A 24,122-nucleotide genomic window follows, 5' to 3' on the forward strand; every position below is an offset into this window, starting at 1 on the left:
GGCCATTTGTACAAGCACTGTAAGTAAGACTTAGACCTGAAGTTGAGATGACCTGCGTTCAGGCACTTGGACTCCTGTTTGTCATTCCCACTGGATGTTTCTGAGCAGGCCAGGGCAGAAGGGAACATACCACATCTCCGACTCCAGGCTTCCCTGGAGGTAGCTTTGGCCGAGACGGAGGCCGGGGAGGAGGTGGAGGTGGGGTCGTGGTGCTGCAAAGAACCAAGGGGGTGGCTGGCCGAGCAGGGGATGATGCACCTGAAAAACAAGCTGGTGTTAAAAATGGCAAGGAACGCAGGTGGCCAAAAGTGCTGTCATCACTGGATCCCGCCTTCCCCATTCCCTGAAACAGTGTCAATCACAGCCATTTTTTTCACCTCAGCAGTTAGTACAGTCAACTCTGTAGCACAAGGGGTTTGGGTTTTTTTTTTTTTTTTTCAATAAAGAAAAAAAATCACTAGGTTGAACTATGGTTGATGGCAGAAGCTGAAGCTCGTTGCCTTTTGTTGTCATGTGACACCCAGTGAAAGGTAAATCCTTTTATTACTCCCTGTGACAGAAAATATATTCTTAAGACTCTTTTGGTGGGTGGGTATCCTTCATTTTGACCATGATACACACCAAACTTATTTTAAATTCTCTTGATTTTTGCATATTCAGAATTTATTTATGTCCAAGATGAAAATGGAGGTTAGAACTTGAAAAAAAAAAGATTTTTCACATTATATGTATATATACATATATATAAATATGTATATATATATACATATTTATATATATAAAACGCAGAAGAGAAGTATCCTTCTTACTGTGCTTCAAGATATGAGTGCTAACTTCGTAAATGTAAGCAAACACTTGATGGTAAGCAAAGGACAAAATGTAAGAAAGTAAATTAGATGGTACGTGCATACTTTGTGTAGAATCTTAACAGAAACACATTGAATTTAGAGGATTTTATTTTTCAAAGGAGGCTAGGTAGGAATCTGTCTGTGTAGAGGTTGCCTGTGATGATTTTTTTTTTTTTTTTTTGCAGTATGCGGGCCTCTCACTGTTGTGGCCTCTCCTGTTGCGGAGCACAGGCTCTGGATGCTCAGGCTCAGCAGCCATGGCTCACGGGCCCAGCCGCTCCGCGGCATGTGGGATCCCCCTGGACCGGGGCACGAACCCATGTCCCCTGCATCGGCAGGCGGACTCTTAACCACTGTGCCACCAGGGAAGCCCTGTGATGATTTTTAAAAGAGCCTCTTGGATTTACTTTTCTGGCTGTCAATGACAAGCATGTGAAACACAGAGGACACACAGAGGTTGGCATGCACGCTGATGAGCACACCAGAGAGGTCTCTAGACTCAGGGGTCTGCCTGTCTTCAATCATCTGTTTGGGATACACGAGTAAACTACTTGGCTAACAACCTTAAGAAAGTCCAATCAATATTCCAAACTGTTCTTGTCCAGTCAGAGAAGTTCCAACTACTCCTGAGGTTTTTTTCACTTTGATTAGAAGCACAGGTATCAAATCACTCCAAAAAAAATCTAAGAAATTGTGCCCCAGGAAAATATCTGTCCCCACCTAGCCTCCCCTCCAACATGTCACAAAACTCTGTACTCTGGAGAATCCTAGACCAGCACCTCCATGTCCAGATTTTCAGATTCTCAAGGAGCTTTGGAGTTGAGCAGCAAAACCCATCACCTCATCATCTGCTCCCATCTTAGGCGTGTCCTGGAGGTGAAAATCTTGCTCCTTTGTTTAAACAATTTGAAATGTTGAGTGCGTTGTGTTTCTCTGTGTTGTTTATTCTAAGTGTAGTTTCATTGGTGCGAAACGTTTCTAATTATTACCACCCATCCCTACCGATACCTCCTCTCCACCACTACCAACTTTTTATTGTATACTCACTTTTTATTTTATTGGGCCAGTATCTATTTTAGGCATTTTACATGCATTATCTTATTTTATCCCCACAATAAGCTTTGGAGGAAGGTACTTCTACTATCTCAGTAGAAAGTAAAGCTCAGAGATATTCAGTAACTTGCTCAAGGTCACGTAGCTCAAATGGTCTATGTAACTACAAAGCCTGAGCTTTTAAATGCAGTGTCTTGTAGCTTTAGGTGGACCTTAGCCCCATATATTGCACAAAGGTCTTCTTTTCGCATGGACAGACTGCATACTTCTCTCTCAATATAAATATTCTTAGTCTTTGGCTAATCTTCTCTGAATAAAAGAATAGGGTATATTTTGACAGGTCCCACTACAAAGTTTTCTTTATACCCAGGACGTTTTCAGAAAACAGAAGTGACAGCAAAGAGATGGGAAATAAATCTTTACACAGCAAAGTCTTTGTCAGGAAGTTTTATGGAGATTTTTTGAGGGTTCTATTTTGCTGGAAAACCATGCTATAGGAATGGGTCAAAATGTCTGTCCATGGGTCTATTTCCAAGAAATAGTCTTCTGAGTCAATCTCAGGAAAAGGTCAGCTGCTTATCCTTTTCTTACAAGTTAGTCTAGAAGGGAAATTTTAAAATCCAGTTTCAGTAATACTTGGAAAACCAGTAAGTAGTTGTCATCGAGGCAGTGTGGAATACCGAAAAAACTGATGAAAAGTCGGATGACCTGAGTTCTGGCCCTCCGCACCTCTTATCAGCTGTAGGATCTTGACTTTTCTGAGCCTCAGCTTCCTGTTTTAAAAAATAAGACATGTTTCTACTTTGCAAAGGGTTTGTAACAATTGGAATGGACAATGCTTTTTAAAGTATTTACTAAACTATAAAATACTACACAAATAGAAGGCAGTTGATGATGTTAAAGATTGTTTTTTGATACAGGTACAACTAGAAGCAAGGAAAAAAGTAGCTAGTTAACTGGTTTCCTTTTCCTTTGTGGGCACTTTTTCTTTACTGTTTTACTTACTTTTTCTTTATTGAATTGATTTCATTGATTCGTTGTACAGTTAGAAGACACCAAGGGAGTGTTTAAGAAGAAAAACCTGCTTGACAGAACCCACACAGCAGAGAGTAGTCAGGGCCTAAGGAGTATTTCACAATTGTACTAAGGCTTCACACGATTTTGTGAGATTACACAATTATTTTGTATTGCAAGAATATAGAGGGTTATTATTTGTACATCTCTATCCTCATTCTTCTACCTTCAATTATACTTTCATTTTCCCTTCAAGCAGTGTTTATTCCCAAGAACAATGCTGGAAAATAACTGGACAGCATTGTTTAACTTTAAAAATCACATGTACATCATTTGAGTTTTGTGAGTTCAAAAGAGTTGGCAACAATTGACATGCTCTCAATCCATCTGCTGCTCTCAACCTGGAGTTCGATCATAGCTTTGGTATGAGAACCGCATAAGGATGACTTCAACTTTCATCTCTCTTTTTGTGTGTGTGCTCGTGGGTGGGGGAGGGGAGTGGTGGGGAGAAGTGGTAAATCGAATCCAACAGACCTGAGGTCAGACAGATAATGGCTTTGCTATTTATTGCTTTGTAACGGTGGCAAGTGCTATCTTTCAGCATCCGTTTCCTTCTCTGTAAAATGAGGCTAATACATCACAATGTTGTGGAGGAGAATCAAATGAATTAAAATATATGCACTTCGAAATATGTAAAGAATCAGTCTTTCCCAACTTGTGTTCCTTAAGACACAATTATACCATTGCTTTGAAGAAAGTATTAAACATATGTGAGAATGGTTTCACACTGTGTTTCTTTTTTGGTGACCAGCACATTAAAAGCCCTAAAACGATACTGTCCAAAAGAACTTTCTGTAATGATGAAAATGTTCTGGAACAAGTGCTGTCCAATAAGATAGCCATTAGCCACATGTGACCACTGAGCACTGAATTGTGCCTACTGCATCTAAATAACTGATTTTTAATTTTAATTAATTACCATTAAGATTAAAATAGCCCCATGTGCCTAGTGGCTTCCATATTGGACATGTAGTTAGGAAATATATTTGTTTAATTCAACCTCAGGTAGCTCAAAGTTATTTGCTTATAGGGGGTTGTATGTGTGTGTCTGTTTGTGTTTAACATGATTTAATATTGCTTTAGTTTCCCCAGTAGGGAAACGTTGCACTGAATGTTCTATCTTTATGGACACCTCTCTTTCCCTGGCTTCCAAACTTGCTGCAGGCCAAGAAAACACTTTCTCCATTCCATCCCCTGGGCACACACAGCCCACATAGGATAAGAGATAGCCTTTGCCAAGAATCAGTGTCTGCATTCCAATAAAGCAATGTGTTGGCCAAACTATGTATTTTAAACTTTTGCCATAAGGAAACTACAGTTCTTGGAGCAAATTCTTAACTTCCAACTTTTTCAATAGCAGGTAACTCTTCTGATTCACGAGGCCTGAGTACTGTCTAAACTTGGTCAGTGGCAGTCATCTCAGTGTGAATGAAAATTTTAAAGTAGGCATAATGGTATCTAATTAAATATAGTTTGAGGTATACAAGAAGAGTTATTCCCATCAGGTTAAGTTTTAAGAAGCAGGTAGTGATAAGCACTACGAATCTTTAAAACATGAGACCGTATCCTATTGTTTTAATCCTAAATTTACATTTCTGCCAGTCTGTGTATATTTCATCAATAAAAGATTTATGAGCAAATAAACTGGGACTTAATTAAGGAGATAATGGTGCACAGTTTTATTTATTCATGAGCTTCATTGGCCCAGTTCAGTCTTCTACTTAGAAATTCAATCCTTTAATACCAGCAAAGTATAGTTTTTTTCCAGCTCAGTTATTAAGAATTGATAGTCTTTACCGGTAACATTTTAAAGTCATTTTAAATAAGAATATGGAAACTAAACATTAAAACAACAAAACTCCCAAGGATTCTAGAAAGAAAGCCAGAGCCTCTCTTGTCACTCATTAGCTCAGTGGTCAATTCAATCAAACAATCATCTCCCAGAGCCTTGTGGAAGGTGTTGGAGGAGCTGGGTGAGTAACAAAGCTCTCCTCCCCCGACCAAAGGTGTTTACTTTGAGGAGAGCATAGTGGCCGGGCCACTGGAGAGAAGGCAATATTCCTTGAAAAATTCTTTCGGAAGACTCAGAGTCTGGCCCAGGAAAGAGAGTCCCATCCAAGGCAATGGAAACATGCCCCTCTTTGACAGAGGACAACCAGCTTCTTTGGGGTTGAGGTCTGAAATGAAGGTTTTACCTAGGGGCCCTTTATTATCTTTACAGTTAAGTAAGAACCCCAAAGACCTAAAAAGCAATTGAGGGTGGAAATGAGGCTCTAACCCTCCAGAATTATAGAAAGGAACACAGAGGAGTAGGTTTGGAGAGAAGACTTTTGGTGAACTTGATGTGCAGTACAGGTGTGTGTCAGTCTCAAATAAGTTTGGGATATTTTGTCACTAAACCTTACAAGAGTGCCTGGAGGGCATAGTGATTGAGAACACAGGCTTGAGATCAGAGAGACCGAGGATGAATCCCAAGTCTACCACCTGCAGCTGTGTAAACTTGGGCAAATTACTAAACATCCAAGAGCCTTGGTTTCTCGATCTGTAAAATGGGGGAAATAAGAGTATTCACCTCATGGGGTTGTTGTAAGGCTGAAATGATGTGCATAAAGTTCTTGGCATGAAGCCAGGACAAGAAACTATAGCTGTTGCTCTTATTGGCACAATAATGGCTCTCAGAGGTCCTATATTAAAGAAGCCTGCCGATTTTGTTTTAACACAGTTTCCCAAACTTAAATTTTAGTACTGCATTCTTTTCCCTTTTTGGTGGAGGAAGGGCACACCTAATGACATAAAACACTGATTTTGTGTGCAGTGCAGGTGACTCTCCAGTCCTCTCCTTGATCGGCTTGGATGCTCTCACTTTAAAGCACAGAGCAGTTTGCAAACCAGAGCAAGCACTGAAATATACTCCATTGAAAGCGGAAGCAATGATGACTATTAGAATAGAAACAAACGCCCTTCCTTTCTGTCTCTTACTAGATCTAAATAACTTAAACTTGATCGCCTCTTCCAAAGAAAATAAAAAACAAATAGTCCTTGACACCCCTGCAAAGGAACCTAAACCAAACCCACAGGAACAGTTGGGAAGGCACTGGAGGATCTTGTCAGACAAACATGAGCACCAATGGAATGAATAATACAGAAGATGCATTAGAAAAATCTTGGTCTTTCTTGGATATGCTTGGTAGTTCTCATCCTTTCATAATTAGAGAGCACAAAATGAAGCTTCAAATAAGGGAAACCAAAAAATCAGATTCAATGTCAACATGTGCATTTAGAATCCCAAAATGTACATTTCTGATAAACTGCTCCATCACCTGTCATTATACTTAGAGTTGACCTTGTAGGCTGATGAGCATGTCAAATGATGACATCAGAGAGCAGTTTGTTTCAGTGGCAGCTTGATTAGGCTGGGGATGCAATAAGGCAGCCTCTTTTTTGCTGTCCTCTAAAATCTCTTTTTCAAGCCCTACTTCTTTTTCTCTGAAGTAATTAGAGCAGTTAACATAGTTCTCCCACAATAAGGAAAATAAACAGAAAAATAAACCAGAAGAAAACACATTGATCTACAAAAACTAGGACTCTTGAAAAAAAATACAAACATAGATTTATAAGCTTATAAGTTGAATAATGTCTGAGGATCTAATGTATAACATGGTGACTATAGTTGATAACACTGTATTGAATGACTGAAATTTGCTGAGAGAGTAGAACTTAAATTTCTCACCAAAAAAAAAAAAAAAAAGGTAAATATGTGAGGTGATGGACTGTGTTAATTAACTTGGTGGGAAGAATCCTTCACAGTGTATGTGTATATCAAATCATCAAATTGTACACTTTAAATATCTTACAATTTTGTCAGTTATATCTCAATAAAGTGGAAAAAAATGAAAAAAAACCAAAACAAACAAACTAGGGCTCTCGTGGAGGCATCTGATGAGGAAATCAGACATTTAACATGAAACTCATTTGCTGTGTAACCTGTCTTTCTAGAACTTTTCCTGAATTCTAAACAATGTCATCACAGCTTTCTTTAAAAAATATACACCTTATCTGCAGGGTGGAAGGCAGGGCACTCCTAAGGGCTGCGAGTGCAGGGCAAGACACATCCACAGACTTGCACTATGACCGTGAGCATTCGATGGACTAGGACATGCCACAGGGCACAGGACACCCACACCAAAGGAGGGATGGCTGAAGCTCTAAAGCCAACTGCCAGGCGGGAGGAAGGCGTTGCTCACACTGCAGTAGCCAAGGCCATTCCCGGTCACACGAAGCACACTCAAACATAAGACGTACCACTGGTGGTCCCTGTACCACTGCCGGAGCCAGGTCCGGGGGATGAAACCACAGTCCTGTAGGTGGGTGGTGGTGGGGCAGGCGGAGTTGCTCTCTGCCCCAGCCCCAAATCTTTAGGAGATGAGATTGTTTCTAAGTAATCATCTTTAATGAAGGCCTGCTCAGCGACTTTCTTCTGGACTTCTTCTAAGTTGAGTGGCGATGGTACATTGCGAGGAGGACTCGGAGGTCCTGGGGGGCCAGGAGGGCCCGGGGGGCCCGGAGGCGGGGAGTCAGCTGGGTTGTCTGAGGCAGCTGGTGGGGACACCACCTTTTCCCTTGGAGTCAACTCTGGAGTAACGCGTTCCGGGGATGTATCAGAAAAATGGACCCACTTTTCTTCAGCATTAACAGCAAAAGACTTGGGGGACAACACAGGGCCAAAAATGCTGTCCAAGTCATTGATTGATGGTAGTTTTTCAATTTTGACCTCTGTGGCTGACTGGTCATTTCCTGTGGTTAAAGTAGTTGATTTTAAAATTTAATTGACTTTGTTAAAATTATTTGTATGGGAAGTGGGAGGGGTGAGGCAAAGCCTGGCACACAGATTGTCTTGTGAGGTGCCTAGGTAGGCATATTTCACAATAGAAAATCTTGATTGGAGTTGAAGGGGAGGGAAGAGTTCCTTGCGTCTACAATATGAGTATCACCTTTTTTGCTATTATTTACTCTCGTGTGGGGTGACCCGAGTTGGCTACTTCTACCATCATTGAAAGCACTTGAACACGCGACTGCCCTCCAAGGCTGCTCACAGGCATGCAAAGTGTGGTCATTCTGAGAAGGCAGTGCTAGGCTCACAGAAGTGTACAAGCTCTGGAACTGGAAATTCCAAAAGGGAGGTCCCTTTGGAAAATCTGGCCTACTGAAATACAGAGGACACAACCGAAAAAGAACTGATAGCTGGAAATCACCCTCATTTGATAAAGATTGTCTACTCTGGCATATTAAATGAAAATGTATCGTGAAACTAATGACAATATCTGTTAGTTAAAAAAAATTATCACATTATAATTAGTTGTATATCCTCCACCTTGAACACACCAGAAACACAGCACAAAGATTATTTAAAGAGATATTCCCACATGAATATTTACAAACATAAACATACACACTCCACACACCACACACACAGAGGATAATGAGAATACATTTACTACTTATTAGAACTGTTACATACATACCTGTTTAATAGGGAAGAAAATTATAAAAACATCTTTATAATTTCTTTTCTCAAGTCTAACCTGTTAACATCAAAGGCATAACTGATATATATCTATCTGAAGTCGCAAAACAAAAAAGTCTGTTTTGCTTAAGTATTAGCATTAGTTATTCTTTTTAATTCTTATCAGTAATAAGAGAAAAAATTAAAACTATCTTCTACAGCTTGGCAGGAAATACTTGATAACAACTGAAATGTGAGGACGTGTACCTTTTACTATACCGAGGTTATTTAAATTAGAAATTGTTAACTAAATAATTGCAAGGCATGAGCAGAAGCCACTTTACCTTTAAATAACCTTCTAGCTATAAGAGCTGGCTTAGTATTTCCATATTTCACGTTTAAAAAGAGTTAACCTTCAAGGTTCCAAGGCTACAGATAAATCGGATAGCAGTTTGCACGGGCCACAATATTTATAATTTTGTTGCTGGTAGATTTATTTATCTCTAACACATTCATGGGAATCCAAGGGGCCAAAGTGATTTGAACCTTCACCTGTGACACTCTGGATGACTCTCTGTTGGGTCTGAATCAATGCAAATTTCATAAATGACTATGTCTTGCATTTGCTCTTGTTGATAAATACCCCATTCTGTAGCTATCAAACTCACCAGGCTGCATAAATAGCTAAGGATGAAGCTGAAATAGAATTCCAAAGGTGATGAAGAACTGCATTCTAAGGACCCAGGCACATAAAATAACTACTACTGCTTTTTTTTTTTTTTTTTTTTACGGTACGCAGGCGTCTCACTGTTGTGGTCTCTCCCGTTGTGGAGCACAGGCTCCGGACGCCATTGCTCACGGGCCCAGCCGCTCCGCGGCATGTGGGATCTTCCCGGACCAGGGCACGAACCCGTGTCCCCTGCATCGGCAGGCAGACTCTCAACCACTGCGCCACCAGGGAAGCCTGCTACTACTGCTTTTGACTTGCTAGTCCAGTAAGACTAGGTAGCTTATAAACTGTAGGAATACATAGTATTGATTTTAATAGATGGTAAAGATGTGCCTTAGAAATTATCTGCCTAAAGGCATGCAGCAATTCCTTGCCATATTTCATCATGCTTACACATCTCTTTGCCGTGGGATAATAAATACTTTAATAACTACTGGGAAAAATTCCCACCACCCAAGCTTACCTTTATGCTGCATATCCCAGGAACCATTCTATTATCATTGTGGATGACACAGTTTTAATTCTAGAAAAAAACTTATTGGTTCTTGGAACAATACAAATTATGCCTTTTAATTTGTAAATCATTACAGTGAGATCCAATGAAGTGAGATGTCAATTGAACAATGACTTTTGATATTGAGTTTGTTTTCTTCCATCTCACAAGTAAAGGTGGCCTTTGTTCAACAACATTATACAGAGAAAAAATGAGTTGGGAAAGTGAGTCCTTTTGTGAAACCTGGGAGTGATACTTTAAAAGAAGTCTACATAGTGAAATGTAATGGCAATAAAACTAAACGCAAACAGTTTCATGTTTAGTCTAGCTTATAGCTTCCACCACATCAAGAGCATGTTGAGGTACAGGGCAACTGCTGATCGCCACGTCATCCCAGAGCAGAATAAATAAAGCTTACCTGGTCCAGTTGTTAAGGGGGAGCCTGTTCGGGGTGGGGTGGCTGGTACGTGTTTTGGAGGCAGTGGTGGAGGTGCTGCCAGGAGATAAGAAGCCAAGCATTGCTGATCACACTCTCCCTATGTTACACAGTATTCCCTAGGTAGGCAGGATTGGGGCTTTCACTCATACTTCTGCTATCGGAAAAGGAATAGCCATTAACAATCCATCTTCTTTAAAGTTCAAAGCTAAGGGATTGAAGCAGGACTCATTCAGATTCTTCCATTTTATGATAAGAATTTGTCAAGAGAAAGTCAGATAGTAACAACAATAACACCATCATTTCATTCATTCGTTCCTTTGTTCAATATGCCTCAAGTACCAATGAGGTCCCAGGTCCTGTACTAGGAATGAAGGACGTGGGGTTGACTACAACGAGCCTCTGTCCTCAAGGAATTTACTACTGAATGAATGAAGATCATGGTCACTGGCAATTACTGCCCAGAGTATGGTCAAGGACAATGAGAACAGCTTGGGTAGGGGCTCAGGGGAGGGGTTTTTAATAGAGTCAGGATATTATGGCTTGGATGGAGTCTGGAAAGATTTCTCAAAGTTATATGTCTTAAATTTGGGTATATTTTTGAAAGACTGAAGCAAAATGATTTGGATCAAGGAAGAATGAACAGATTCCTTTGATGAAATTATAGCTAAAAAAAATCCATGAGATAGAAAAAGTATTGTATTATGGCCCCAACCCAGAGACTCATCCTTCTGAACTGGGCTTGTCACTTTGTGGGCCAAAGTTAAAAATTTCAACAGGTATGCTGTTTTCTTATTCTTTCTTTAAATGTATGTTTTCCTCTCACTGCTATATTTGGTAGATCTGGTGAGTTCACTTTTTTCTTCAGGACTTCTTTCCCCAGCCACCTGGAGTAGGGGTTGGGGGCATTCTGGAATAAGTGGAGATGATGGCTCTCTTTGCTTTGAGATGAATTTGCCCTGATCTCCTGTCTCAGCTTCTCTCTACCATATGGCATCATTTCCCTTGTTCTCCAATTATCACTCTTTCCTCTCAATGTGTCCTCTCTATTCTCTGCAGCCTCAGTTGTTCTGTAGGCCTAGCAGAGACCTTATCTGATTTGGTTAGCTCTATGTTGTCTGCTAACCCATGCCTGGAGCATAGCAGGGTCTTTATTTCACTTGCTTATCACTCCTACATAAACCTATTGAACGAATGAATGAGCCTGTGGGACATCAGAAGAAGCTATGATTCCAAGTTACTTATTCTGCTTTATTTATTATATTATTCCTGTCTCAACCAACTGTCCTATGTCCCTGTAACTCTAAAGCTTATCAGGATAACATCTCTTCTTAATGTTAAACAGTCTAAATGTGGCTTATGTAGACTTTGTAAGGGTTGCCTAATTTCACTATGCAGGCAGACAGTAAAATGAGTCACTTATTTTTCCAGACAGAGCGGACACATAACTTACTTCCAGTGGGAAAAGGCCTTGTTAACTTTGGCGACTCCGTGCTTGAATTAATCGGTTGGCCTGGACCCCATATCTCAGGCTGATCTAAAAGAACTGGAAACGTAAAAAGAAAATTTCCCAGGGTGAGTTCAAAAAAGAAACGTCCTGAGTTTAGAACTTAAAATTTCAATTTAAAGTTCAGTTTCACAAAATTACTTCTGTCTTCCCTCAGTCCTAGCAAATTAATTTAGAGATGTGTTGTTCCTCATTCTTTTCAAGCAGAGAATGGACATAGGAGCAGAGTGTGTGTGTGTGCACACACACACATGTGCGCAGGGGGTGTCTGTGTGTGCACATATAGCTAAATAAAAACTTGCAAAACAGAGTGTCTGCATTCTTTTCCTGGTTGGTCACTTAAGGACATTCTAAATGTCAATACATGTACTGGCTCCTTTCTGGCACCCACTTGAAAATCCAGGCATTACTCCCATGGACATTTGTTTTAAGTTGGTTTATTTAAAGTTTGCTATGAATAGGCTTCAAGAATGAAGATGCCTGAATTCTGTACAGTGGTTCCCACCTTTAAAGGATCTTTAAGGGGTCTTTAAACAATCCTTTTACAGTATCATAAAGAGAAATTAAATTATTCAAAAAATGTTTGGTGAACATATTAAGAGAACCAGAAAAATAAATAAGTCCTTAGGCATCTAAAGTAAATCAGGCCAATTAGGTATTAGGCCTAAGGGCACTGAATCTAATATTTCTTCTATTTTTTTTTTGGTTGTTGCTATGGTAACAATGTAATGAACTAGCTCTTCTCAGCACCTATCATGTGTCAGGGTCTGTGTAAGTACTGCTTGTAATTCATTAGGTTGTAAAACACGCTGGGAAGTCAGTTGGATATGGATTTGAATCCAGCCTCTATGCTTACTCTAGGACCTTGGGCAATTCGTGTAACCTCTGAACTTCCCTTCCTTCAGTGTAGAGATAATAAGAGAAATCTCAAAGAGTTACTAAAAGGATTAAAGGAGGTAATGTATATAAATATAATGTATATAAAATACATGTAAAACACTTATCACAAGGCCAGTAGCTATTATGATATATTTTAGTCCTCACCACACCACCATATGGTTGATATTGAGGAAACCAAAGAGTACAGTGATTAAACAACTTGCTCAACGACATACATGGTGAAAGTAGCAGAGCTAAGATCTGATCCCAGGCATGCATACCTATCTCCAAAAATATCCACTTTCCTCTCAGGCCTTGTAAACTAGTGATAGAAGAATCAATAAAGAAAGTAAGGGTGAGTAGATAAGAAAAGTAGGTGCAGATATTGGAAGAGTTAGTATGTTTGGTGCAAATGTTGGAACTTTACAGAACTTCAGGGGCTGAAACCACCTAAAGAACAATCAAGACAGGCTCATTGACAAGTTCAGGTGTGTATCTCCTCTCCACCACAAACCTCAATGATGGTCTTAGCTCTGTTTTGTTTTAACATGAAAGCACACATTCTCCAAAGATGTGATGTGGCATTTGGTTTTTCGTAGATTCAGTGTGGGACACCACTTTGATTTTTAAGAACTGCTTTCTATTTTGTCTATCAGGTTTATATAATGTTATGGGATTTTTTAATAGGTAGATTCAAATGCAACAAATCAAACCCCACCTTCAGTCACTACACATGACTTTATGTCATTAAAAGTGAGACTGATCACAGATCGGTTAATAAGATAACTGAGAACCTCACCACAAGGCCACCTTTATTTATGGATTCTAAGTTGTAGACATTTAAATCACTGAAGGAGTATTTAGGGATGTTCTTTATACACTTTGCTAACTACATTGTTGAAAAATATTCAGCTGTGGCTGGCTGCTAGCTGTCTCCCAGGATCCATTCTCCATTTCTTCTACAGTTAAAGTTAAGCAGGCCATACGGCACTAAATTCTTTCTGATGGGCTCTGGTTGGAAGTGATGTGTGTCTCTTCCAGGTTTTTCTCTTACAAGAATTGGCAGTGAGTTCCATGGGTCCTCCCCTGCCCCCCTTTCTTCTGATGGTGAGAGCTGGAGCAGCCCCCTTGCACCCAGAGATGAAGGCCACATGCGGAGGATAGAAGAACCGCCCAACCAGTTCTACATTGTGTACTTTGAGGCTGTTTACATGAAACAGAAATAAAATTCTATCTTGTTTAATTCACTGTACTTTGGAGTCTCTTTGTCACCGTATCTTAGCCTACTTACTATGCTTTCAAGTCTTGTTGTCCTTAACACTTATATCTAATTTCCTTCACCAATTGGTCCTAGAAAAATCATCTTTGACTCTACATAACCATAGCAGTCTTAAATCAAATGATTTCTATAAAAACATCCCATATTATCAAATATATAGCTGGAGATCCCTGCATTGGACATAAATACATTTTAGGGATAGATTAGATCCCTTTCATAAAGAGTTTCTTTTATGTCAACAAGGTATACATTACTCACAGCCATCCAAAAATGGTTAATGTTTAAAAGTTAAAATATTTAATTCTAGGAATAAATATTTAATAGGTAAGCCCAACAATAACAGCCAAAATGATATTTCTCCCATAACATTTTATTTCTAAGTTGCTAAATGATTTAAGGTCATCCCTGGGTCTTGAACCTACAAACAGTGTCTATTGTGTGAGCAAGACAATTGACACCTTCACTGATGAGGTGGACAAGAGAGAAAATGTGGTCAAAGAGGCTATATCACAATGACAGTGACTATGATGGGGAATTTGAAGGTCTGGCTCTATAATAATGGCTGTTTGGCTAATAGAACACTTATTCCCCATCCAGTGAGTTGTAGAGATTTGCAGTCATTCTTATTGACCTCTTTTGAAGAGTGAACTTGTTAGCTCTTAGCTACTTCTGGAAGTAAAGTTTCAAATCCTGAAATACTAGAGGTCTGCGAACCAAATTCCCATGATGAGAGCACACCTAGATCAGAACTATCCTTTCACATGAAGATCTGGTGATACATTAAAAACATGCCTCAAAACACATTTACTCTAGGTAAGTTATACGTTATTGAAAGGAAAAACAAATCTATAGGTATACAGAGTTTTTCCTACCTTCTGTCTTCTGTTCATCAAAAGCTGATTCTAATGGTGGGCCAAAGAGTGGAGCAAGTGCCATGGTGTCATCTGGAGGTTTTCTGCTGAATCACACACATTACAACAAAACATAGAGAAAGGAAATATTAATGTTAAAAAAGATATAAAGCTTTCAAATATTTTCCACAGTAAGGCTGATGTATGTGTGTGCACTTATGTATATATATATATGTATGTACTCAAGCTCCCAAGGGGCTAAAAAGTATATTTATGAAGAGGTCAAATGTATATGGACAAAAGGATCAGTAGGAGGTAAGATCCCTCATTCTCAATGGGGGCCCAAGGGGCTGGTCCAACAGAAATAAGATGAAGAGAGAAACTCTTTCAAATCATCTGAGTCTCTATACCTAGAAGAGATTATTAAAGATAACAGTTTATTGCAAAACACCTTCTTCTCTTAAGATCTCAAAAACCATTTATATCTGTCTTCACATCTCTGTGTTGTAGTTAATGTGGGTTTATGATTAGTGAAAGTCAGGCACAAGGAAGTTAAGAAACAAGCCACCAGGAAGTTTGTGTTTGAATAAGAAACTGAGTCTACCAGCTTCTAACTTCCATCCTCCCCCCACCGCCCCACACAGTTGACTAATTATAACTTCCTAATACCTTAATATTGCACATTAGAAAAAGAAGAGCGTTGAGAAATCAGGGGGGAAAGACAGGTAGTAAGTTAGACGCTCATCCTTTCTACTAATTATTACTTAAACTGATTATTAAAGAAAAGCTGCATAATTATCTCCATTTCTTCCCCAGACCTGATTCCCTTCATTGATCCTGATGAGTTCTGTGTGTGTTGGGGGATAAGAGGTGAAGAGGAGAGGGGAGGGGTTAGAGAAGGAGGGAAAGTTAAAAGGATCCAGCCTTTAGATAGAAATAGGAGTCTTTGGGGGAAACATTGCTTATGTGCACAATACTTATCCCAAGGATTACAGTGTAAAACACAATGCTTTGCCAAAAACAAAAAACAAAATAGAAGATTCCTTTGGTGTGTGGCAGGTAGAATGTATCACAAAATTGTAGCCAGCTAAACAGGTTACTCTTTGTAAGGCAATATAATCATATTTCAGATCAGCATTTCAGACACCAAATGACATCTTCATGTAGAACTTTAACCCTCTCATTAGTGAGGAGCTCCATATTCTGATAGATGTTACTTTAGATGACTACAGAGTACTTTCCTAAAGGTCTCCCTCAGGCTGCACTTAGGAGAAATGATAACATATTTGAAACTGCTGTGACATACACATATGGGCAGGCCCTTTGTTATTAGATGCTGAGACTTTAGCCCAAAGGAGATTTGTTTCATTGTTAACAGTGCATGGTGCCTTGCATAAAACGCAACTAGTGTTTTTCATGCTCACCTTATGAGTTCTGGAGTTGGTGTGGAACGCCTGGGTCTCGCAACTTCTTCACCTGATGCACAGGACAAAGGGAATTTTTAGGCATATTTTTACCATTTTTTTTCTTTTATGTCTTATGAGCTATGTTTGGAAACACTTAGAGATTTAAGTCCCATCAATAAGCAACTCCATGTGAAAACTTTGCAAAACAAACCCAGAAAACAAACCCTCTCCCCTGGCAATCCAACAGCCATATATTAGGCATATGTAATAGCATTTTCTTTGGCATTTATAAAACTAATTAACCAGGGAATTACCATGATAAGCCAGCAAATGGAAGATGTGTACACTGTAGAGCTTAGTGGAATAGCACACCATTCTTTGAATGCCTGCTGCCTTGATCAGTTCTGCTTCTCAATTACCATAAGAGAATACTAAGCCAGGCCATATGTACATAGTGCATGAATCCAGCATTCTCTGCCTGTTCTTTTCTTGAACTGCCAAGAAAATGTTATACCTTAAACTAGGAACCATTCATTTAAAATTTCCTAGAACGTGCTGTATGCAGCAGAAGAAAATCATGCCACATGTATATTATAACCTATTTCATATCGTTTTGGTTTACTAAGATTTTCACATCAAATAACACAAAAATGGGTAAGTTGCATCTACCTTCAGTTCCTTCAGCCCTCCTCCTCTCCCTACCCCAATCAGCAAACACACACTTGATTAAATTCATTTCTAAAGTCAAATGATACAGTAAGAGTTGACAAATATAGGAAGAAAATAGCAATGTTTACCCCAAAACATATTCACTTTCAGGATCTAAACATTAGTCATTCAGAAACCACTGAGCCCTTCTATCATTACAAGATTTCTTTTATCATTACAAGATTTCTTTGCTGTAAGAGTAAGACATTTGTAAGTCTTAAAAATCAAGCCCAAGAGTGTATAAATCAAATGTATATATGCTCTAAGACCCAAGGAACTGTTCCTTCTTTTAAATCATACTCTATTTCTGGTAGCTAAGATATACTTACTGGATAAGTTCCTTTTAATTGCACCCTAGAATTAGAAATAGACACTATAAGGTTTAAGACCACATATATGTTATGTACAATATGTATATTTCTGTCATTGCAATTAAACTGAACTCAGAGAAATGCAGTTGGGGAAAAATGAATTTTTTCTCAGAATTGCATTCAAGTTGGAAATTGTAGACACACACACATATAAATCAATTTTTCATTTTATTCAAAGATTACAGAGAGGAAAGAGAGTAAATAATAAGTCTTCCAAACCAGAAAAAAACCCTTACCTGGGTAGATTTGGTAAGTTAAAGCAAATATTGAATAGTCTATTAAAAAAAATATTGAAATCTAGCAGTCAAGAAAGTAAATCCATGTTTAACTTATGTTTGATGTTTAAAAATTACAGACTGTATGAGGAGTACTCTCTGCTCTTATCAGATGGGGTCCGTAAGTTGCTTGTAGAAACAGTCATTAGTTTACGAATGCAAAATTTAAAGATACACGTGGAAAATGTTAAAAAGAAGGAAAACTTGAAGGTATTACCACTGAGTGGGCTGTTCTCTTCAGGGAACCAGAGAATTCCATTCTTTCCCACCTGCCCTCCCTACCCCAATTTCTTTCACTTGCCTGCCATGGGGGCACCAACCTATCAATTGGGTGTCAATTGGGTGTCATTCCTTTAGCTCAAGGCACTGTGATTCTATAGGAATGACAATTTACCTGGCAGGAATAATCTGAGAAGGTCATTTTCAGATTTATAAGGCCCTAGGAGAAAATTATTTTGACAACAGAGGATTGATTCAAGCTTTGATTAAAAACTGCTGTGAAAGGTCCTTAGCAAGTGATGCTTCCAGAAAAGCAGACCACTAGAAGCGTGGCCTCATAAGATGGGACATGGCTTGGCAGGGCCTCCTTAGGAGAATGACAGGGGCAGAGTTCAGGTTGGGGAAGTGGAAGTATAAGAAAGTTTTCAAAAGGGTATGACTACGAGTTTGGTGGTTGATAATCAAACACATTTTTTTCTACTTTCCTACTTTGGTGAAGGCTCAACATGGTGCCCACAGATGTTTTCTTCTCTCAGCACCTCAGGACAAGATGTAGCACCTCTATAACAGACCTATAAGAAGGTTCTTTCCCTCTTTCCTAAGGATTTATCAGAATTTTGTCTCATTTTGAACTCATTTACAATAGAGGAGCAGTTTCAGACTGAATAAGGATCCACTAGATGTTTTTTAGTGACTTGCATGTACGTGTTATATAGAGATTATTATTAATACATTATTAGTAAAAACGTTTTAATAAATATTTTATTTATTTTAATAGACAAACACTTTAAATCAGTATGTTTAAGTTAACATGTTCATTTAAATTAATAAATATTTAAAACAAATATGATCATTTAAATCAGTTATGGTCATTATAGAAGTTTTGATGTGGACTGGCTTTTGGAAAATAAGACTCTGTAGACAAAATAATAAGGGAACAAATTGTTTAAATGGAGTTAAAATGTTTTTCTAGGTTGGAGAGCCTCAGATTGTCAGATTTTTATTAATAAAGTCTGAAGGAAAAGATCAGGTGGAGGCGTTAGGTCCAAGTAGTCAATCACAAGGTTGACACTGAGGGACTAGGACCTACCTGGTATAGTGAGACCTGAAATTCAGGAGTTAGGGGACCCCAGAAGCTGTATTGAAGATCTTTTGGTCTTTGTCTTACCCCTTTATTTATAATGTAATATTCATGAAACCAAGAAAGATACAAAGCTTCTTTGGTGTTCATTGGTATTCATCATTTCCCGGTGTATCAATTCATTTGATAGATGTTTATTGTTGAGAGGCACTAGACAAGAAGCCTCTGTAATATTTTATTAAATATTGCGTATGAATGAACAATCATCAGTGAATAGGAAGCAAGACATGGCAGAAATATGCAAGAAAACTGTTGTTTAGAAATTAGAAAGAATAAAATCTATCAATTTAGAAAGGAACAGATGTTCAAACAATAAGCAGGAAACCATTAGCAACAGAAAAGAAAGTCCCTTTGTCCCATGATCCGGCATACAGATCTTTGATGGCCTTGCTGTCAAAACAAGACAACTCTAGAACAAGGTTAAGGTGATGTCGACCACATAAAGCACATTCAGGAAAAAAGCCTATTGAATCCTGAAACCTTCTCCTCCCCAAGTGACCACATTTTCTTCCTTTCAAGGTCTTTATAGGTAGACTGTGAATAGACTTCCTGCATTTTGCCTTAGTTAATTCACTCTTTTTCTTTTTTTAAAAAAAGGAGTAACTTGTCATAATCTGAGCTGTGACCCCACTACTGGATTGGAATCAGCCACATAGTCCCTGTAGGTGTTATCTTTGATCATCAACTATGTGGCTTAAACAGAGAACCACAGCTTGTCAACTGGTGCAGAGTATTTGTCTCAAGTAGTAATTGACTGATCAAATTGGCATAGGCCTACTTTCTGACAGCATTGTTTCAATTCCATTTCCTCTCTCAAGGGACTGACTGGGCAGGTCAGGGTCATTTCAAACATAGCAAAGTCTCTTCTTGTTGCCTCAAATTTATCACACTCTCAACCTGAGGAAAATGACAGATTTACTTTGAACAATGCAAACTAATACTGATTTGCCTTCAGTGATGAAATATATATGTGACAGTCTAGAAAGATTGATTGAAAGTATGTCTCTTCCTCCCAAGATAGAAATTATGATTGTGTATGACTATATATCAGTACACTGAACAATTTGAGTTATGGTCTAGGGACTTATATTAAATTTAGGCTTAAAAACAATGTGGTTTACACATTCTTTCCTTACTTGCCTTACAGTTTTCTTATTCTTTATTATCACCTTGCTATAAATTTCTATGGTGATTTCTGGACAATCTCCAGCCCTTGTACACACACACACACACACACCACATTTTTTACATTTAGCACTAGGAGTTGGGGTACCTACGTATTGGTTTAATTTGTTATGGAGAAGTGCTCTGATGATCCTAAAACATGCTCTTGACACATATAAGACCAGAGACTTTCAGCCACTAAACCTAATTCATCTGCCTCGTTCATACTGGGTTATCGTAAATTTAACAAGAAGCCAACCTGGCCACCTTGCCTAGGCAAGAATTATCTCTATACATGTTTAAGGTAAAAATGTTGAGGATTCTTACCGGGCTGCGCCTCTGTGATCAGCAAAAAGGAAGAGAGAACAGACACCTAGTCAGAGAATGATGGATCAGTCAACAGGCTTGGGTAATAGAAGATTTCATAAACAGCTAACTAAACACACACTCCAGGTAATCAGGCCAAAGGAAGACAGACAGTCATTGTGTTTGTGGCTTATTTAAACCATAATGAGGTTTTGGAGAACCTTAAGGAGAATCTATCCATTGCATAATATAGCTTTGCTAATGGGGATGTACTGGTTTCAGTTATGTGTACATACAGACAAAGCAGAAACATACAAGAAAACTTTACTGATAGATTTAAATGTCTTGTCATACAGAGTTTTTCTTCATATTGTTTGAGGAGGGGAGTTTTAGAGACTGGGTAGTACAGAGAAAACTGTTTCCCCACACAAAAGGATGTTAGCAAACATCATAGACATGATGCATTTCCCACATAATTCAGGCTTTAATCAGAGCCTCCAAAAATCAGAGAGCAGGATTAGAGACACCTCTTCTTTGCCTGGCTCTTCTCTTCAGTGTTCTGTGGAATGAGTGCGGATGAGGACTTTTTTAAAGTATATGTTCTTGGCCTGGTGTGATTTGGGTAGCCTCACCCAATGGGTAGAATGTAGTGGGAAGACGAGGAGCTCTTGACAAGCACAGGTGTGATGATGAAAATTGTCCAGCACCAATAAAACACTGGTGGACCAGATGACCTACAACATGCTGACCTACGACTTTTTTCTTTCACTCCTCAAACTTTGATCATGGCTGCTATCAATTTACCCCAACAATCTCTGGTTGCTCTCCCTCTTTGGGATTTTTCTGTAGTAACAAGAGTGACTATGATGTGAGTAGGGAAAGAGCTGTTGCTCAGTTTCATTTTCAGGATATGGGCTAGCCCGTGAATTCACCAGAGGCTACCTGGGACCCAGTACTGGCCAAATTCCAAAATCCAAAGAAGAAGCACAAACACAAAAGTATCTAGAAAGTTGCTTAAATGAAAAAGATGATTCTACTCTCCATAACCTACTCCAGTTGATTTTTATACCTACTCCAGTTGATTTTACTTGTAATATTTTAGATTTTATTATTTGCCATATTTTTCCAGTTCTGTTCCATACTGATCCCATCTTTCTTATAAATCTGTCTATATGCATGGATGCAATTTAAATGAAATTAGAAAAAAGGACACATTAATATGTATTTCTGGGCTTACATTCTTTTACTGACGAATTCATACTGTGTTTTGAGAGAAATCCAAGCACTCTTTTATATATTTAGACTTTATAATTCTTTAATGACCAGGTTAAAGTTCTTCACTTAAGAAGATGTGGGCATTTATGATTTTGCTTTAATTTCATGTCAAACATTTCCTTCTTAAAAGCAGCATAAAATACAGCAAAGAGGGGATTAAAAGTGACACAATTTCCCCCAAGATGATTATGAGAAATAATGCAAAATAAAATGTGTATTGCAACCATATAGAGGCAGAACCTTAAATTCAATGAACTTTGTTAAGATTATAGAGAACAACACTGTTCAAAATAATTTCAGTTATATAAACTCACCCAAATTAAGTCCAGTGAATTAAAAACCTATATATTTTAATCATTAGTTCCTGTTTGTATTTTTTCTTGTAAAAGATAACATGAAAAAAAAGGAACATCAAGGAACATCTGTTGAAATTCATGTAGTCACAGGCTTATTAACCAAAAGCCAGAAGACCCAGCTAAAAGCTATGGAAAGGTCAGACCCAGAAAACCTCAAGGTCCACAATTAAAAGTGATCTGAAACCTGCAAAATAAAAGGAATTCCAGAAGTCAAATTGAAGGGCTTTCTATACACTAATTATCACTATTAAGGAGCATAAAGCAGTTGTAGGTTCTGCTGAACACGGACAGCAAAATCATTATCCACCAGGAGGGGAGAGCCTTTCCTTTTAAAAGTTTTATTTTACTCTTTCTCCTGTCATTTCCCAGGAACTTTGAGGTCTTTAGCATTCTATCTTTGTTCTACCAATGTATAGAATTTGCTTCAAAGGCGGAAGGAAACATTCAGTATCTGATCTTGATATATTCTGTAAGCTGAGCACTCTCCATGTTAAATCACAAACTCAAAAGCTTGCAGGGCAAGGAGCAGGGGTGCTGTGCACGAGGGAATGAGAGTTTCACAAAGCTTTGGTGAAATGGCCACAACTCAGGGGCACCATGCTTGCAGCACAAAAATATGGGCCTAATGCTGCCAGATCTTCAGAGTTGTCAGAGAAGACGCATATCTTGATTTTTTTTTAACTTCAAAGATTCTGGTTTTTAAATGGCATTAAAATTGTTTTTAACTGCACGACCAAACAAAACATCTATTCAGTTGTTCAGAATCTGCAGGTGGCCAATTTGTCTCTGATTGCAGACATTTGTATCACACATAATAAGCTCTCAGCAAGTTTTTTTTAATCTACTGTTATTATTATTTCACCTGATTACTCAAACAGGGACTTTGCAATTGGTCTATTTGTTTTCTGAACAAATTTCTTGTGTTCCTAATTAAACATTAATTGCTCAATTCCTTGATTTCTCTTGACCTTCTGATGCATTCTGGAGAAGGTATTGAAAAACATTTTATTTTCCCCTCTACTTTTATTTTGATGTTCAACTTAGAGATAAGTCTTAGTTTGTATTTTGAGGCTATTTTCAAAGTGGGTATACATTACTAGGTTATGATTTGGTCACTAGAATGAAGATCTTTGGTCAGAACATTTTGCATTTCTAAAATTTATATACTTGGCTATATGAATATGCCTTCCTAAAAGAAAATACTTCAGTAAATGTCCTCACAGCACCCACAGTGTCCTTACCCCACACCAGCTTTGTTTTGTTATTTTTCTGCACAAAAGGATTAATTTAAATTCAGCTAAGTAGGCTAACTTAGTCTTTGCCAATGCGGGTAAGTGTTTTAAGATATTTATAAAAAGAAGTAACCAAACACAATCTGTCCGGTTTGTCAAAATCACTAAATAACCAACCTCAGGTTTTGAAGCTTTACAACATCCTCATTTGCTAAAATTCAGTGCTATAGGGAAACAGAGGAAAATACGTGTAAAGCCACAAAGCACCAAACAAATATTATTTTTATACAGTCTAGTCATAGCAAATTTAGTCATTCATGGTAGTGAATTTTCTAGGAAAGAATTAGAATATATGATGATTATGTCTATTATTATGGTCCTAACCAGTTTCTTGTTTGCTTTCAAATGCTTCAGGGTGAAGATAACCTCTCTGGCAAGCACCTATTTTATGTCCCCACCCCCTCCAACTGTTGTGTTTGTCTATATTTAAATTTGTTCCCATATCTATTACAAGTCAGATAACTGTGAATGCCTGCCAGATCCAATAGGACTTGGTAGAGATGATCTTCTGAAATTCCATTTAGGAAGAGACACAAAGAGCCTATTACTAACCAAGATATCACTAAAAGTTGACTGGTTTGAACATCAACAACATGGGCATTGCCAAAGAAAAACGAGGCAGGGGAGCAGGAGAAGGACTCATCCTTAGAGGCACAGCTAACAATGTAAAGGAGTACTTGTAGTTGAAATTGCTGTAAGAACAACAGGAGGAAAACCAATGAGGAACAAAGAGTTTTTAAAGCACCACGAATAAATTTCAGACCACTTAGTCCTGTCAATATTTGAAGTGGCCAAATCTGGATAATTCAGAGAAAGATTCAGGGTCAAAGAGAATAAATGTAATTGGCAAAATACTGTTGACTGAAAAAAAAAGCACAATGAGAGAGCTGTGAGTTAAGTTTTATTTGGGGCAAAGTGAGGACTATAGCTCGGGAGACAGCATTTCAGATAGCTCT

At 38.4% G+C, this 24,122-nt stretch overlaps 1 protein-coding gene across 1 annotated transcript in view; it reads right to left on the reverse strand.

Annotated features, from left to right (window-relative positions):
- The window catches only part of SGIP1 (SH3GL interacting endocytic adaptor 1), a 207,282-nt gene that overhangs the window by 52,389 nt on the left and 130,771 nt on the right, over positions 1–24,122 (reverse strand). Inside the window, exons 8-15 of the mRNA XM_081225341.1 lie at positions 20,265–20,276; positions 17,097–17,121; positions 16,078–16,129; positions 14,675–14,760; positions 11,591–11,683; positions 10,120–10,194; positions 7,278–7,769; positions 131–258 (exon numbers count right to left, since the gene is read on the reverse strand). Coding sequence (XP_081081467.1) covers positions 131–258; positions 7,278–7,769; positions 10,120–10,194; positions 11,591–11,683; positions 14,675–14,760; positions 16,078–16,129; positions 17,097–17,121; positions 20,265–20,276 — 963 coding nt within the window. The remainder of the gene's footprint in view (positions 1–130; positions 259–7,277; positions 7,770–10,119; positions 10,195–11,590; positions 11,684–14,674; positions 14,761–16,077; positions 16,130–17,096; positions 17,122–20,264; positions 20,277–24,122) is intronic.

Source organism: Mesoplodon bidens (genome assembly GCF_964165515.1).
Source record: "Mesoplodon bidens genome assembly, chromosome: 2".
Lineage (NCBI taxonomy): Eukaryota > Metazoa > Chordata > Mammalia > Artiodactyla > Ziphiidae > Mesoplodon > Mesoplodon bidens.